The sequence below is a fragment of the Drosophila busckii genome, chromosome 3R (genome assembly GCF_011750605.1).
Source record: "Drosophila busckii strain San Diego stock center, stock number 13000-0081.31 chromosome 3R, ASM1175060v1, whole genome shotgun sequence".
Taxonomy (NCBI): Eukaryota; Metazoa; Arthropoda; class Insecta; order Diptera; family Drosophilidae; genus Drosophila; species Drosophila busckii.
Genome location: NC_046607.1, coordinates 18,710,314 through 18,723,439, shown reverse-complemented (window position 1 = coordinate 18,723,439; position 13,126 = coordinate 18,710,314). Strand labels below are relative to the sequence as shown.

Here is a 13,126-nt window from a genome sequence, read left to right as displayed (position 1 = left end):
TAGGTATAAAAGGCGGCCCACTGCTTGGAGCGAGCTCAGTCTGCGATCAGCCCTCGACGTGCTCAGATCGAAGTGTGTGTATTAGTGTATTAGTGTTAGTGTAATACTCTCAGTATTTATTTCTCGATTGACAGTCTTTGAGTAATTATGTAGCCATCTCTCTCCTTTATAAAACTCTCTCTTTCTCTCTCTATTAGCATTCTTTCCGTTTAGAGAGACAGAGCTCTCTCTCTCTCTCTCTCTCTTTTTATTTTATCTCTCTGCCTTATCGAAATTTATCTTCACAATTTCTCACTAATATAACGAGTTGCTTCTATTTTTTTTAAACAATCTCTCAATCCTACTTAACTTCTACTGTTGGTTATTATTTCGTCTCACAAAATTCTTGGAAATCTTTAAATGCCCATAACTTCTTAACAGTGAGAGATAGAGCTTAAATACGATTTAATTTATATGGACGACTATTTGGCGAAATTTTCATACAAAATCGTTGAAAATCTTTAGTATAAACTCAAAAATGCAGTAAAAGTAAAGACAAGGGAGGACGAGGGAGATACTACATTGAATTGAAAACCAATATTTTTATATATATTGTGGGGTATGGGTTAAATTTACGAGCAATAACATTAATTGCTCGTTATTAATATTAGTAAAATATGGGTAGGCTTAAATAAATATAATGAATTTGAATTATTGGAGCAATGCATGCCCTATGACAAGTATACACTTGTATTTCATATTGAGTATACGCATAGATATATTAAATATGAAGTATACGAAAAGTCTCATGATCTATATTACATTATTTATTTCTTTTTTCAACGGAGAGTATGAACAGTAGACGATAACAGAAAATTATGACAAAAAGGTTTTTGAATTAATTTAGTAAAATATTTAGATGTAAATGTTGTGCAAAAAGAAGCAAGTCCTACATAAAACTATATTATATCTGGTTTATTGTTAAATTAGCATGCATTAGATATTCTTTACTAGCGTTCTACTTGCTGAATTCGCATAATTTAGAGCCAACTAAAAGTCAAAGTCTGACTCATTTGTAAGCATTTGTTGTATTTAAAGAAAATGCAAAGCGCATGCTGCACATAATTAAAAAAAATATATTTTTTGCGCTCCAGTTGCTTTGTTAACAATAGCCTGAGGATCTATTGTCTATGGAAAAAAGCATGTTATAATTTTTATTTGCAACGTCAAGCTAAACATAATTTCAATGTACTTGAAAATAGATTTTTAATAGTGATGCAACTGCAACAGACAAACAAACATATAGACAGACATCTATATATGTATATATATATATATATAGAGTGGGAGTTGTAGTTTCAGTCAGTTGCTTTTATGTTTTTGGCCTTTTGTTGACAGTCAAAAACATTTATGTGATTTTGTCGTTGCAACGACACACTGAGCAAATAAAAATTTATGAAACAGACAGCTTATGCATTTATGCAGCTGCAGCAACAACAACAACAGCAACAACAGCAACCGAGTAGCATATAAAGCATTTAGAGAGCTGAGTAAATTTGCAATTGTCAAAATGAATTAATGTTTAACTGTATGTCAGAGCTAGAGCTGTGCCAAAAATTTTGTTGTTTGCCATTTAACAACGTGAGTAATAAACTGAAAACAAGTGTGAGACCAACTGCTTTTTATTACAAAACACACTTAAACGCAAAACAAATATAAAAAGAGCAATAGCAACAACAACAAACGAGTGCAAATAAATAAAACGTAAACGTATATGGCCAAACAATTGAAAATTTTTGCACAATAGAGCAACAGAGAGAGAGCTTAAGTGCTTACTCAAGACAGCACCACCACCCACTACCACCCACCCACTTGCCTGCTAAGATGCTGTTGAGTTTGCTGCAATACAATTGAATTTCGCAGCCTTAAAGTGAAGCCAAAGTGAGCTACTTGCCACACTCAAGTTGGAGTTGGGTGTTGCAGGATTACAGGCAAATTGCAAACTTCTTTGCATGTCCTGCACACGAACGAAGACTTAAGCATACGTTTTGGCAAACTAATTTTATTGTCGACCACATTCATGAGCAGCTCTGATCGCCTTAATGTTTCGTAGGGCGAGCAGTGCAAAAATTTTAACAAGAAAATTTGTTTAAGTGTTTCCGTCTTAAGTGGCTACGAGTATTGCCAAATGGCTCAGCGTCTGGCTCAGTCAGCGCTTTAAGCAGCAAATTGAAGACAACAAGAAATCAATGAATATTGCTTAAAGCAAAATATTCGCAGCTTAAAGTTAAGCGTAACTTTTTGGCTGCGCTTGTATTATTTATTAAAAAAGTATTAGAACAATTGGCTCATTTGAACATAAATTAGAGTCAAGTGGAAAAACTTTTAGGCACATATTGCTGGCAAAGTCTTATGTCAATAAAAAGTTATAAAGTCAAAGTCTGGTCGTTACATAACTCTTAAAATGTTCAGTTAGAGCTTCAAATTTAGTTTCTAATTCAACAATAAATGAAAATAAATAAATTTTATAAAAAATTTAATAGCATAATATTTCTTTAATTAGTTTAGTTTAGTTGTTCAGTTTTATTTTGATATTATTATAAAAATAATTCCAAAAGCATAAATTAAATTGGCTTTATTTATATATAAAATTTTACCAAAAGCTGATAAACTTTGCATCTTAAATTATTATAAAAACAATCTCATTGCTTTAGTTGCTTATTAAGTTAGTTATTGTATTTAAATTAAGCACATTTTAACATTAAATTAGAGTCAGATGGGGAGACCTTAGTGTAGAAGTTATAAAAATTAGCTCAGGCCTTTTTGATATTATTATAAAAATAATTACAAATTTGAGGCATAAATTAAATTGGCTTTATATTTTTATTTGCTTTATATTTATATATAAAAATTTGCTAAAAACTGTTAAACTTTGCATCTTAAATTATTATAAAAACAATCTCATAGCTTTAGTTGCAGCATAAATTAAGTATACGCAACTTCTGGCATTATTTATTAAATAAGTTATAGTATTTAAATGAAGCACATTTTAACATTAAATTAGAGTCAGATGGGGAGACTTTAGTGTAGAACTTTGAACTGCAAAAATTAGTTCAGGCCTTTTTAGCTACATTGATAATTGAGTGAGACTTGCAGCATCAATTGCAAATGCAAATTGTTATTTGAATTGAATTGGACAAGTTTTTATTTAGTATGCCACTAGCTGTGTGTGTGTGTGTTGCAAGTAGCTGTAGTCATGCACCCACGCTCAACGCTAAAATAATTTACGGCTTAACTAAGCAAGCCAACTAGCAACTACTAGCTACGACTATTGGCAACGTGTTTGGGGCTTGGTTTTGATGGCTGGCACGTTGGCTGGCCAACGAAACGAAATGCTCCCAGTTGGAAAATTAGTTTAAAAATACGTTCACAAACAGGCCAAAGGACACAAGACACAGCAGAGGGAGACTTGCCCACTTGTTGTTGTTGTTGTTGTTGTTGTTGCAGCTGTCTTCATTTTATGGCCATGCGTTTTGGGTGGCATAAAAATTCACTTTGCGCGCACAGTTCAATAATAAAAAAAAACCAGCGAAAATTTGTGTGTTGAGAGCTCAATAAAATTTGGTGTTTTACAATTTTATTATGTGTCGCTTTTCACGTCTCGTCGCCAAAATATTTAAGTTTGTTGCTTTGGCTATTGTCTAAGTAATTGCATTTTAGTTGAGCGCAAGCTTTAAATCAAGCAACTGCAACAGCAGCAGCAACAGCAGCAGCAGCAGCCGTGCAACGTGCTACTTGTTTATCTTGCAACCATAAATTAACGCATTACCTAGCCAAACGTATATCCTACGCTATTGTTGTTGTTGTCAAGTGTCCCTGGCTCTGGCTGTTATTGAACTGTTTGCATTTCGACCGTTGCAATTGGGCGTGCAGCTGCTGCCGTCAAAGTTGCGGCCATTGTGGAGGCGTTTGTGGTTAACCATACATCGGAAGTCGACTACCACAAAAATGACCCTCTGATCATTAATTGTGCTTCCCCCGCTCGATATACGCGTGTGTGTGTGTGCAAAAGTTTGTTTGATTTAGCTGCCACTCGATAGCAGACACTTTTGTGTGGCAAACTTGGCCTATGAAAATAAGCTGTGTGGCTCTTTGCTTTTGGCCTGCTAATGAGCCAATTTAGTTGCAGAACTCAGAACTTGCTGCAATAAATGAGGCAGTTGAGAAAAGCAAAGCAAAAGCTTTAAGACTAGCCAAAGATAGTTCGGAATGCAATGCAGTTCAAAATGAATAGTAGCAGATATAGACTAGACTATGATTAATACCGAATTTAGTTAAAACAAATTTGAATTACTTACACTGCTGCATATTCTTAAATTCAATTCCAAGAGCTTATCTATATTGTATTTAAATAAAAAATGGAAAAGTGTATTAAGAAGTTGTGCAAATGTATGTAATAGGCAGAAATAGGCGTGGCAGACCCCACAAAGTATATATTATCTTGATCAGCAAGACAAACTGAGTCGTTATAGCCATGTCCGTTTGTCCGTCCGTCTGTATGAGTGCGTGTTTCTCAGCAACTATAAGAGCTAGAGCTACCAAATTTTGTATATAGTTGCTCCTATATCCTAACACGAACTCTTTTATTTTATTGTTTTTTATTTGCTCCCCCCCTCCCCCGCAAATCGAAAAAAAACGATATAAAGCAATAAAAAAAATATTTAAAAATCTAAAATAAATCACAAAAACGCTTGGTTATTGTTTTTGATTCATGCCAAAAATTTTAGAACGTTTGGGCTAATCAATTAGAAGTTATTCATATACTAATTTTCAATATAGACAGCGGGATGCGTCATGCAAACGTCGCTGCCGACGCAGGCAGCGAAGTAAATGGATTATGTTATGCTCAGTATAATATATAAAATATATATTAAAGCTACTTACTTAAGCTTATGCATTAGCAGTCGAAACAAGAAATTCAACAACTTAATTCTGCATGTTTAAAATACGTTGATTTATTAAACTTTTGTCGCTGCTGTGTCAACATTTATGCATTCAGTTCAACATGAGTCTTGTGCTTTTATTTTCTTGCTCGCACCGACAGCAAATATTTGCGACAAGCATCGAGTGAGTGTCGCCGCAAATAACATTCCTGACTAAAGTATTTGCCACACTGGCCACACTGAAACTGCCAGCAATGATGACCCATAGTGCGCTGATGCGAACGCAAATTGGAGCTGCAAACCCAAAAATTAACAACAAATCAACAGCTTAGATAACAAGCTAAACCTACCGATCGGCAAAGGATTTTTGGCAGCTTTGCTCAGGACAAACAAACGGCTTTTCACCTGTATGCGTGCGTTTGTGTGTAACCAGCATCCAGGAGTGATCGAATTTCTTTTGGCAATCGCTGCACTCAAACTGCTCGCCCGGCTGCTTCACTCTACGACGATCTGAGCTCTTTTTCAATGGCTGCAATGTGCTGGGCGCAACCGAAGCTGATCTTGTTCTTTTGCTGCTCGCCAGCTGCTCAGCTGTTTGCTGCTGCAAACGCTTGTAGGCCTCCGGCTTGCGTCCACGTCCTTTGCTATTTAGCACAACTTTAATCTTGCCCAGCTTGCAGCCCATGTTGTCTTGCTCGAGAGCAGCGGGCAGCTCTTGACCTGGCAGCTCCAACTGCCAAATGGTGTGACTAAATTCGCTTGTTGGCTGCGGCTCCAGACTCATCAGCTGCTCGCCACTTGACTCCTCCAGGCGACGTCGCTCCACTATGGGCACCTCATCGCTCATGCGCCAATCTGTGCTCGGCTCGGAGTTGCCAAAATAAAAACTTATTTTGCCATTTAGCTTAAGCTCAGCTGCAGCGCGTGGCTTTATCACTTGCTGGCTTAGCTTGGGCGCATTATTGTTAGCATTAGTTAATTGCAGCTGCGCTGCAAGTTCGTTTACTAAAAGTTAATTGCAATTTTATTTTGGCTCTTGCTAAACTTACATAGATATTGCCCTAAGTAGTTTTCGTCTCTATAGTTGTAGCGATTTGAATAGAGCTTACGATAATAACTTGGCATAGTTCCTTGCTTTAAATTTACACAAAAAAGTGAAACTCTCTTTTGATTCACAACTTTTTACAAGTTTGACAAATACTTTGCATAGGCGCTGCCAACTTTTGTTGAAGTTGACATTTGTTAACTTGTCAAAATAAATTCATTTTATGTTGACTTTGAGCTGCTAGAAATATTAGTTGTAATATATTTGTGCCCACATATTAAACTATAAAAATATTTTAGTAGCGACTAGTAAGCTGCTGGAATTTTATCAAGGCGTTTGCTCGATCAACAATTAATTGTTTATTGCATTAATGTGCTGCCAATTTGCCTCGTTATATTTATTTATTTAATGTCAGCTATTAACAGTCGACGATAAAAGAAAATTATTAAAAATTTAATTTAAAAATTATTTAAAATTATGTTTTTGTTTATAGATTTTATAAACTTATAGATTGGGAGTATTAAACAGACCCAACATTCGTTGCAAGGATTGGGGAAAACCCAAAACCAATCAGGTCCTGGTTAAGTGTGTATAAAACTTCAAGTTTTGTTTTCTGCTTAGTTTTCAAATTGGCATTAGGCTTGTGTTGCTATTGAATATATTTTAATCTAAAATTTAGTTCTTCTGCAATTAATTGCTATTTTTTCTAAACTTACAATCAAACTACTGCGCCAGTTTAATCTCACTTGAGTCTTAGCTTAAGAGTCTGCATGAAATTTTGATTCATTGCTTTAATTTGGTATCGCCAATTTTTTTGAATTTGCTTACGTCGCCAAAAATCCATTGGGAAATAATATCAGATAAATATTCATTGATATATTTAATTGATTTATTTCAAATATTTCAATTTACAGCAATGAAATGAGAGCTCCCTTTATTTTAAACTTACAGTATTTGCACTTAACTTAGTTAAGCTTTATGCTTATATCTCTTATATATGACTGCTGCTGCTTACATAGCCGTAAATCATTTTATTGTTCATATTATACTAATGTCGTTTATTAGCGCATTTTTGCCTGCACTTGATGCCACAGCAAAGCATGTGGCATGCAGTGAAAAGAAATGTCAACGCAGTTGCAGGTGGCACGTTGAAATATTTATGAGCTGCAGGACACACAGACCGAAACCCCAAAGCACGTTCACACTTTTGAGAATTTCATGCGCACAATAATTCTTGACAAATTTATTTACTTGGGCACTTGATAGTTGCGCTGCTTATACATGGCATTAAATTTTTCGAGTACAGCATTATCCATTTGCACGTACGTATTATCCACTGCTAATTCCCTCTTGGGCACATTCCTGGCATTTCTTAGCTCCACCTCGTTAGCTCCACCGCGTGGCTGCAGCGTAGGCAAATAGCTGGGCACAGATCGTCGCTCTGGAGTACAGCAGCAGGAAGAGAGTCCATAGTAGCAGCCAAGGAGCAGCAGAATTAAGGCAATAATGCTTATGCCATATATCGAATAAATCATTACATTATCGCTTGAATTTAGATACTCGTATATAGCTTTCCAACTTCCCATTTCAACGTCCTATACTGTAGCAAACTTTTACTCAACTGTTGAATTATTTTGAAAATGCTTCAGCTTTTGTTGCTATAAAATGCGGGTTTGATTCATTTTCAAATTTAAAAATACATTTTCCATATCGCTGTTGATAAAATAAAGCAATAAAATATATTTATTGAAAAAAAGTCAACGTTTTGAATTGCGTGTAGAACTTAAGCTACAGTCGTAGCTTATTTATAACAGCAGATGGCTAATTAAGCAAAAAGTTTGTTATACCAAATCCTAGCACTTAAATACTTTAAATTTGTAAGTTCGAATTTTGAGATCTAAGCGAATTTATTTTGCTTAATGTTTTGTTTTTGTTATTTAAACGCGCCTAATACTTTTTTTTGTTTTTAGTTTACATGTAAATTAATTGCAATTAATTATAAATGCCTTAATTTAAAGCGTATTTTTGTTTTTTTATTTCTTATATATATTTCTTTTATGCATAAACAACTTTTGCTTATCACTTGCTGAGTCATAAACATGCTTTGGTCACAATTTGCTTTAAAACTAATTTAAAAAACTAGTTTCTCATTATTGTTAAGCTCTATCTAGTTAATAAAACTCTGTGCATCTGTTTTGATGTGAATCTCGTGTGCTAGCCACTATATTGATTCGTCTTGAATCTGGACAAATGGGCAACTGTGACGTATCCATCTCCACATCGTATCTTCGACGTCGACACTCGCGCACACATAGAAAGCCATAGTAGGAATAAACAATAAGCAATATTATGGCAATAATTAATGCGGGCAGCAGATATAGTATATTGATTGTAAAGTATGACGGATCGAGGAACGTTGCAATAAATAAATTGCCCTCCATTCTGTTCGAGTAAAGCGACGTTTAACAACTAAATGCCAAGAGCGCGACGAATATTTGAAGAGGCGAATATATGTGCAAAACTCAAGATATACTAGATATGCTAATATGCTGCTTTATATACGCTTTAATATAAATACAATACAAATATGAGAAGGGGATTTTAAAAAAGTTTGCGAGCAAAGTTGCTTGAAATTGTCAATTTGTAGTTGTGCCATTTAGAGTAGTAGTAGTAATAGCTATAAAAAATAGCAGTATATGTAGTAGTAGTAGTAGTAACATTAGTAATAGTAGGAGTAGTATTAGAAATAGTAATAGATATTAATATATAAATAGTAGTATCTGTCGTAGTAGTAATAACAATAGTAATATTAGGAGTAATATTACAAAATAGTAATAGCTAATAAAATAAAAATAGTAGTATTTGTAGTAGTAGTAGTAGTAACAATAGTAATAATAGGAGTCATATTAGAAATAGTAATAGCTATAAAAATAGAAATATTAGTGGCTGTAGTAGCTGTAGTAGTAGTAACAATACTAATAGTAGGAGTAATATTAGAAATAGTAGTAGTAGTAATAGTAGCAATAGTAGTAGTTAGAGTAATAATAGTAGTAGCAGTAATAGTAGCAATAGTAGTAGTTAGTAGCAATAGTAATAGTAGGAGTAATATTAGAAATAGTAATAGCTATAAAAATAGAAATAGTAGTCTCTGTAGTAGTAGTAGCATTAGTAATAGTAGGAGTAAAATTAGAAATAGTAATAACTATAAAAATATAAATAGTAGTGTCTGTAGCAGTAGTAGTAACAATAGTAATAGTAGGAGTAATATTAGAAATAGTTATAGCTATAAAAATAGAAATAGTAGTATCTTTAGTAGTAGTAGTAACAATAGTAATAGTAGTACTAATATTAGAAATAGTAGTAAGAGTTATAGTAACAATAGTAGTAGTAACAGTATTAATACCAATAGTAGTAACTTTTATATTTTAAATCTAAATTTATAGCTCTATGAAATTTTTTCAAAGCAACAATAAAATCCAAACAAGATAAAAATAAATTTGGTACATTTATAACTAAACTCTTAGAAATATTTATTTAAATGATATTAATCAACTATTTATAAACTAAGTAAGCGTAACTACGCTTCGCTGCTTTACTTACTTGTATTTTATTATAATTTTGCTCATATATATTTTTTTTTATTATTACAATTGTGACTCATCGTTGCTGCGTTTGGCAAATCTTTCATTATCGCAATGCGCGCTCTCAAGCCAGCATTAGTCGTTGCTTTATTGCCACTGGGAATACCCTACACAGATGATAAACAAATAGTCACATATACACACACACACACATATGAGTGTGCATGTGTGTGTGCAGACCAAACTCAATTCAACTTTGAAATTGTTTGGCGGCATCAACACGCGTTGCCTGTCGTTGACTTCTCGTTGCTTTATGATGTAGTAAAAAAAAAAAAATGACAAAATTTACAACAACATAGTTAAGTAAAGTTTTTGATTAATTTCGGTCTTAAAGCAACAGCTGCGCTGCAGCTTTAATTAACAATATTTTTATTTTGTGCAAGCCAAAGAAGTTTTTGGTTTTAGCAATTGGCCAAAGCCAAAGCCTTTGTGTGCGAATCTGCGAAAAATTGTTGTGCCAACTATTTTGGCAGCTTGTCTTTGTTGTAGTGGAAAATAAGTTTTGTATTTTTCGGGGGGAAATTCAATTTCGCCAGGTGCACGCCTTTTGCCTTTGCCAATTGAAGCGCATGCGGTTGGTTTTTCCATTTGCCAAAAAAGTTCATTGAAATGCATTGAGTGCTGCTTTAGTAGTAACTATAAACTTGCCACCAAACAGTGGCATGCGGCATGCTTTAAGTCTTCAAGTTATTTAGAAACAAGTTTGAGGTCAAGGGTTAAAAGTGCGTTTGTAATTGAAAGACCCGCATGCAAAAGTTGCTGCCACAATAGTTTTGTTTGCCTTTGCTTTTGTGTTGCATGCCACAACTGCTGCTGCTCGTCGCTATTTTTGGCCAAAACGTGTTGCATATATTTTTGCGGTTGCAGCTGTTGTTTGCCAACGGCCAAAACTTTAAACTTTTGCTAATGCTGTCGATAATGATGGCGCCGCACCCAACCCCCAACTCCCCACCAACACCTGCTCAAACGTAATTAGCTGCGCGCATGTGTGAAATTAATTAAAAACTTGACGGCTCGGCCTTTAAGTTGCAGCTTGCCACTTGCACTTTTGCCACACAACTTTGCACCAAAGTCAAGTTCAAACTTGTTACACCAAAACTTGCAACACTTGCACTTACAGCATAAATCGTAGACGTCTCTGTCTGCCGCTTGTCTATCATCTAAGACGTTCATGCCACACAAAAGTTTTTGCTTTTTTTTTTTGTGCTTTGGGGCATCCCTTTTGGTAGCATGCTGCGTATTTATGGCATGCCACAAACGTTTATCTGAACTACATAAAGCAATAAAAGTTAAAAGTCAAATAACCAGCTACTGCTGCTGCTATTATTGCTTGCCCCGTTGTGGCAAGCACTGCCAACTCAACTCTCAACTCTAAAGCGTTCGCTCAGCAGCTTGCATTGCCCTTTTGGGTTTGAACTATGTGCAGGTGCCAGTTGGTGGCCAAACAAGCTGTGGCAACAGTTTAGATACGCTACGCAGATAGAAAATAAAACTGCACAAATTCCGCTTCTGAGTTCGTTTCAATTCGCTGTGTGTAAAATAAAAACAAAATGTATAATTAATTATAGTATATAAAATATATGCAGCTTATTTGTTTCTTATATAATAAATTTGCACTAACAATGACTATAACTTCAATGGCATTAAGCTGATTTTTATTAAATTCTGCAGCTTCTTATATTTTATTTATTTAATGCACAGTCGACGATTGAAGAAATTGATTAACAAAAATATTTTTAATTAAATTTAAAAGCATTTAAAAATGAAGTTTTTTGTTTTAAATTTGATAAGCTTATAGTTTAAGAGTGTTAAACAGACACAACATTTAAGCTTACTAGGCGAAATTTGTTTATAAAATATAATATATTATAATATAATTTAAAAATATAAAATATAATTATTTTGTCTGCCTCAATTTTTAATTGCTGCTGATTCACTATATATATTAAATAAATGGTTAATGTTACTTTTTGTTGGTTATAATAGCAAATACGTAGTTGAGTTTTTAGGAAAAGCTTGTTGCCGAAAATATATGACCGCTTCGCTTAGAAGATGAGTTCATACTTATGTATTTATTCCAGAATGAACAAGAGAACTTATGAACTAGTTATGACAAGAGTTGCCACCTTGTTGCAGTTGCAAACATTGCCAAATCAACACTTTAATACAATTTTATAAAGGCAAAAAATGAGTATAAATGAAACCTTAACCCAGCCTAGTACTAAATGTACTGTATTCAGATTAAATTAAAGTTTTATTTTTTTATTTTATTTACTATAAACTGTTGAACTTTTGCTACAGCTTGATAAATCTGCAGCTATAAAGATTACTTAATTTGTTTGATATTTAAACGCAATTTATTATTGAAATAAAAGTCAAAGCTTTGAACTATTTGCATATATTTTTTAACTATTTATAACAAAGAAGACTTCTCAATTTTTAATTTAATTTATTAGTAGAATAAAAGTCAAAGCTTTGAACTATTTACATAACTATTTATAACATAGGTGATTTCTCAATTTTTAATTTATTAATTTAATTTATTATTAGAATAAAAGTCGAGGCTTAGAACTATTTGCATATATTATTTAAATATTTATAACAAATGCGCTTTCTTAATTTTTAATTTATTAATTTAATTTATTATTAGAATAAAAGTCGAATTTTTCAACTATTTACATATATTATTAAACTATTTATAACAAAGAAGATTTCTCAATTTAATTAATTTGTTATTAGCATAAAAGTTGAAGCGTAGAACTATTTGTATATATTAACTATTTATAACAAAGGCGATTTTTCTAATATATTCAATGCATATTTGAAGTTCATCAATATTCAAAAGTACTTGAAATGTAGCGCATGCTGCTTCTGTTCGCTGCTCTGCTCAACTGTTTTGTTGATTGCTCACTCTCTGTTATCAGCTTATGTATCGCTTTACACTTGTAGTATGCGCTCGATGTCGATGTGAAGGAAGCTACAGATGTTTGTGACCCTGAAGCCCGTGGATGTGTGTGTGTGTGTGTGGCATGTTGCATGTTGGGACGTATGTTCAACGTCATGGCGGCGTTGTATCCTTTTAATCCTTTTGCCATGGCATTGAGTTTGATTTCGCACGCGAGCACAGAAACAATAATATTATGCCACAAACACACTCGATGGCAAAAACGAACATGGGCCATGTAATCACACTTGAGCCGGCAGCACTAGTGAGGCGCCGCCCCCACCCCCCACCCCCAACTGCAGTCAGGCTGCAGTCAGTGGCAGACGACGAGAGAGATTGCGAAACTTCATTATATGCGCGACCAGGAGGCGATGTTTGCAACGAGGCTGTTGCCCGTCTATTGTGGCAGTGGGTTTAGTTCTTTGGCATTGCTATTTCTATTTCAGTTGCAGCTTTGTGCGATTGTTGTTGCCACACACGCCACACGCTTGGCATTGAGCTTGAAAATGTGTTTATTTCCAGGAGCAGCAGCAGCATCATCGACCACCAAGCAGCAAGCGCTGCCATAAAATCG

At 34.3% G+C, this 13,126-nt stretch overlaps 1 protein-coding gene across 1 annotated transcript; it reads right to left on the bottom strand.

Annotated features, from left to right (window-relative positions):
* Nucleotides 1–4,972: 4,972 nt before the first annotated feature.
* Nucleotides 4,973–6,121, bottom strand: LOC108602532 (zinc finger protein with KRAB and SCAN domains 3). Its single transcript, XM_017990665.1, has 3 exons — nt 5,972–6,121; nt 5,273–5,912; nt 4,973–5,216 (listed from the first exon to the last, which is right to left on the bottom strand). The coding sequence occupies exons 1-3, from the start codon at nt 6,045–6,047 to the stop codon at nt 5,060–5,062; spliced, it is 873 nt and encodes a 290-aa protein (XP_017846154.1). The 5' UTR covers nt 6,048–6,121; the 3' UTR covers nt 4,973–5,059.
* Between the last annotated feature and the right edge of the window lie 7,005 nt (nt 6,122–13,126).

Excerpts from the sequence above, each read along its gene's own strand:
- LOC108602532 (XM_017990665.1), bottom strand. The coding sequence starts at position 6,047 with ATGCCAAGTTATTATCGTAAGCTCTATTCAAATCGCTACAACTATAGA. Across the intron at positions 5,913-5,971 it reads CTACTTAGGGCAATATCTAT|CGCAGCTGCAATTAACTAAT; the intron begins GTAAGTTTAGCA and ends ACGAACTTGCAG. Across the intron at positions 5,217-5,272 it reads CAAAAATCCTTTGCCGATCG|CTCCAATTTGCGTTCGCATC; the intron begins GTAGGTTTAGCT and ends TTGGGTTTGCAG.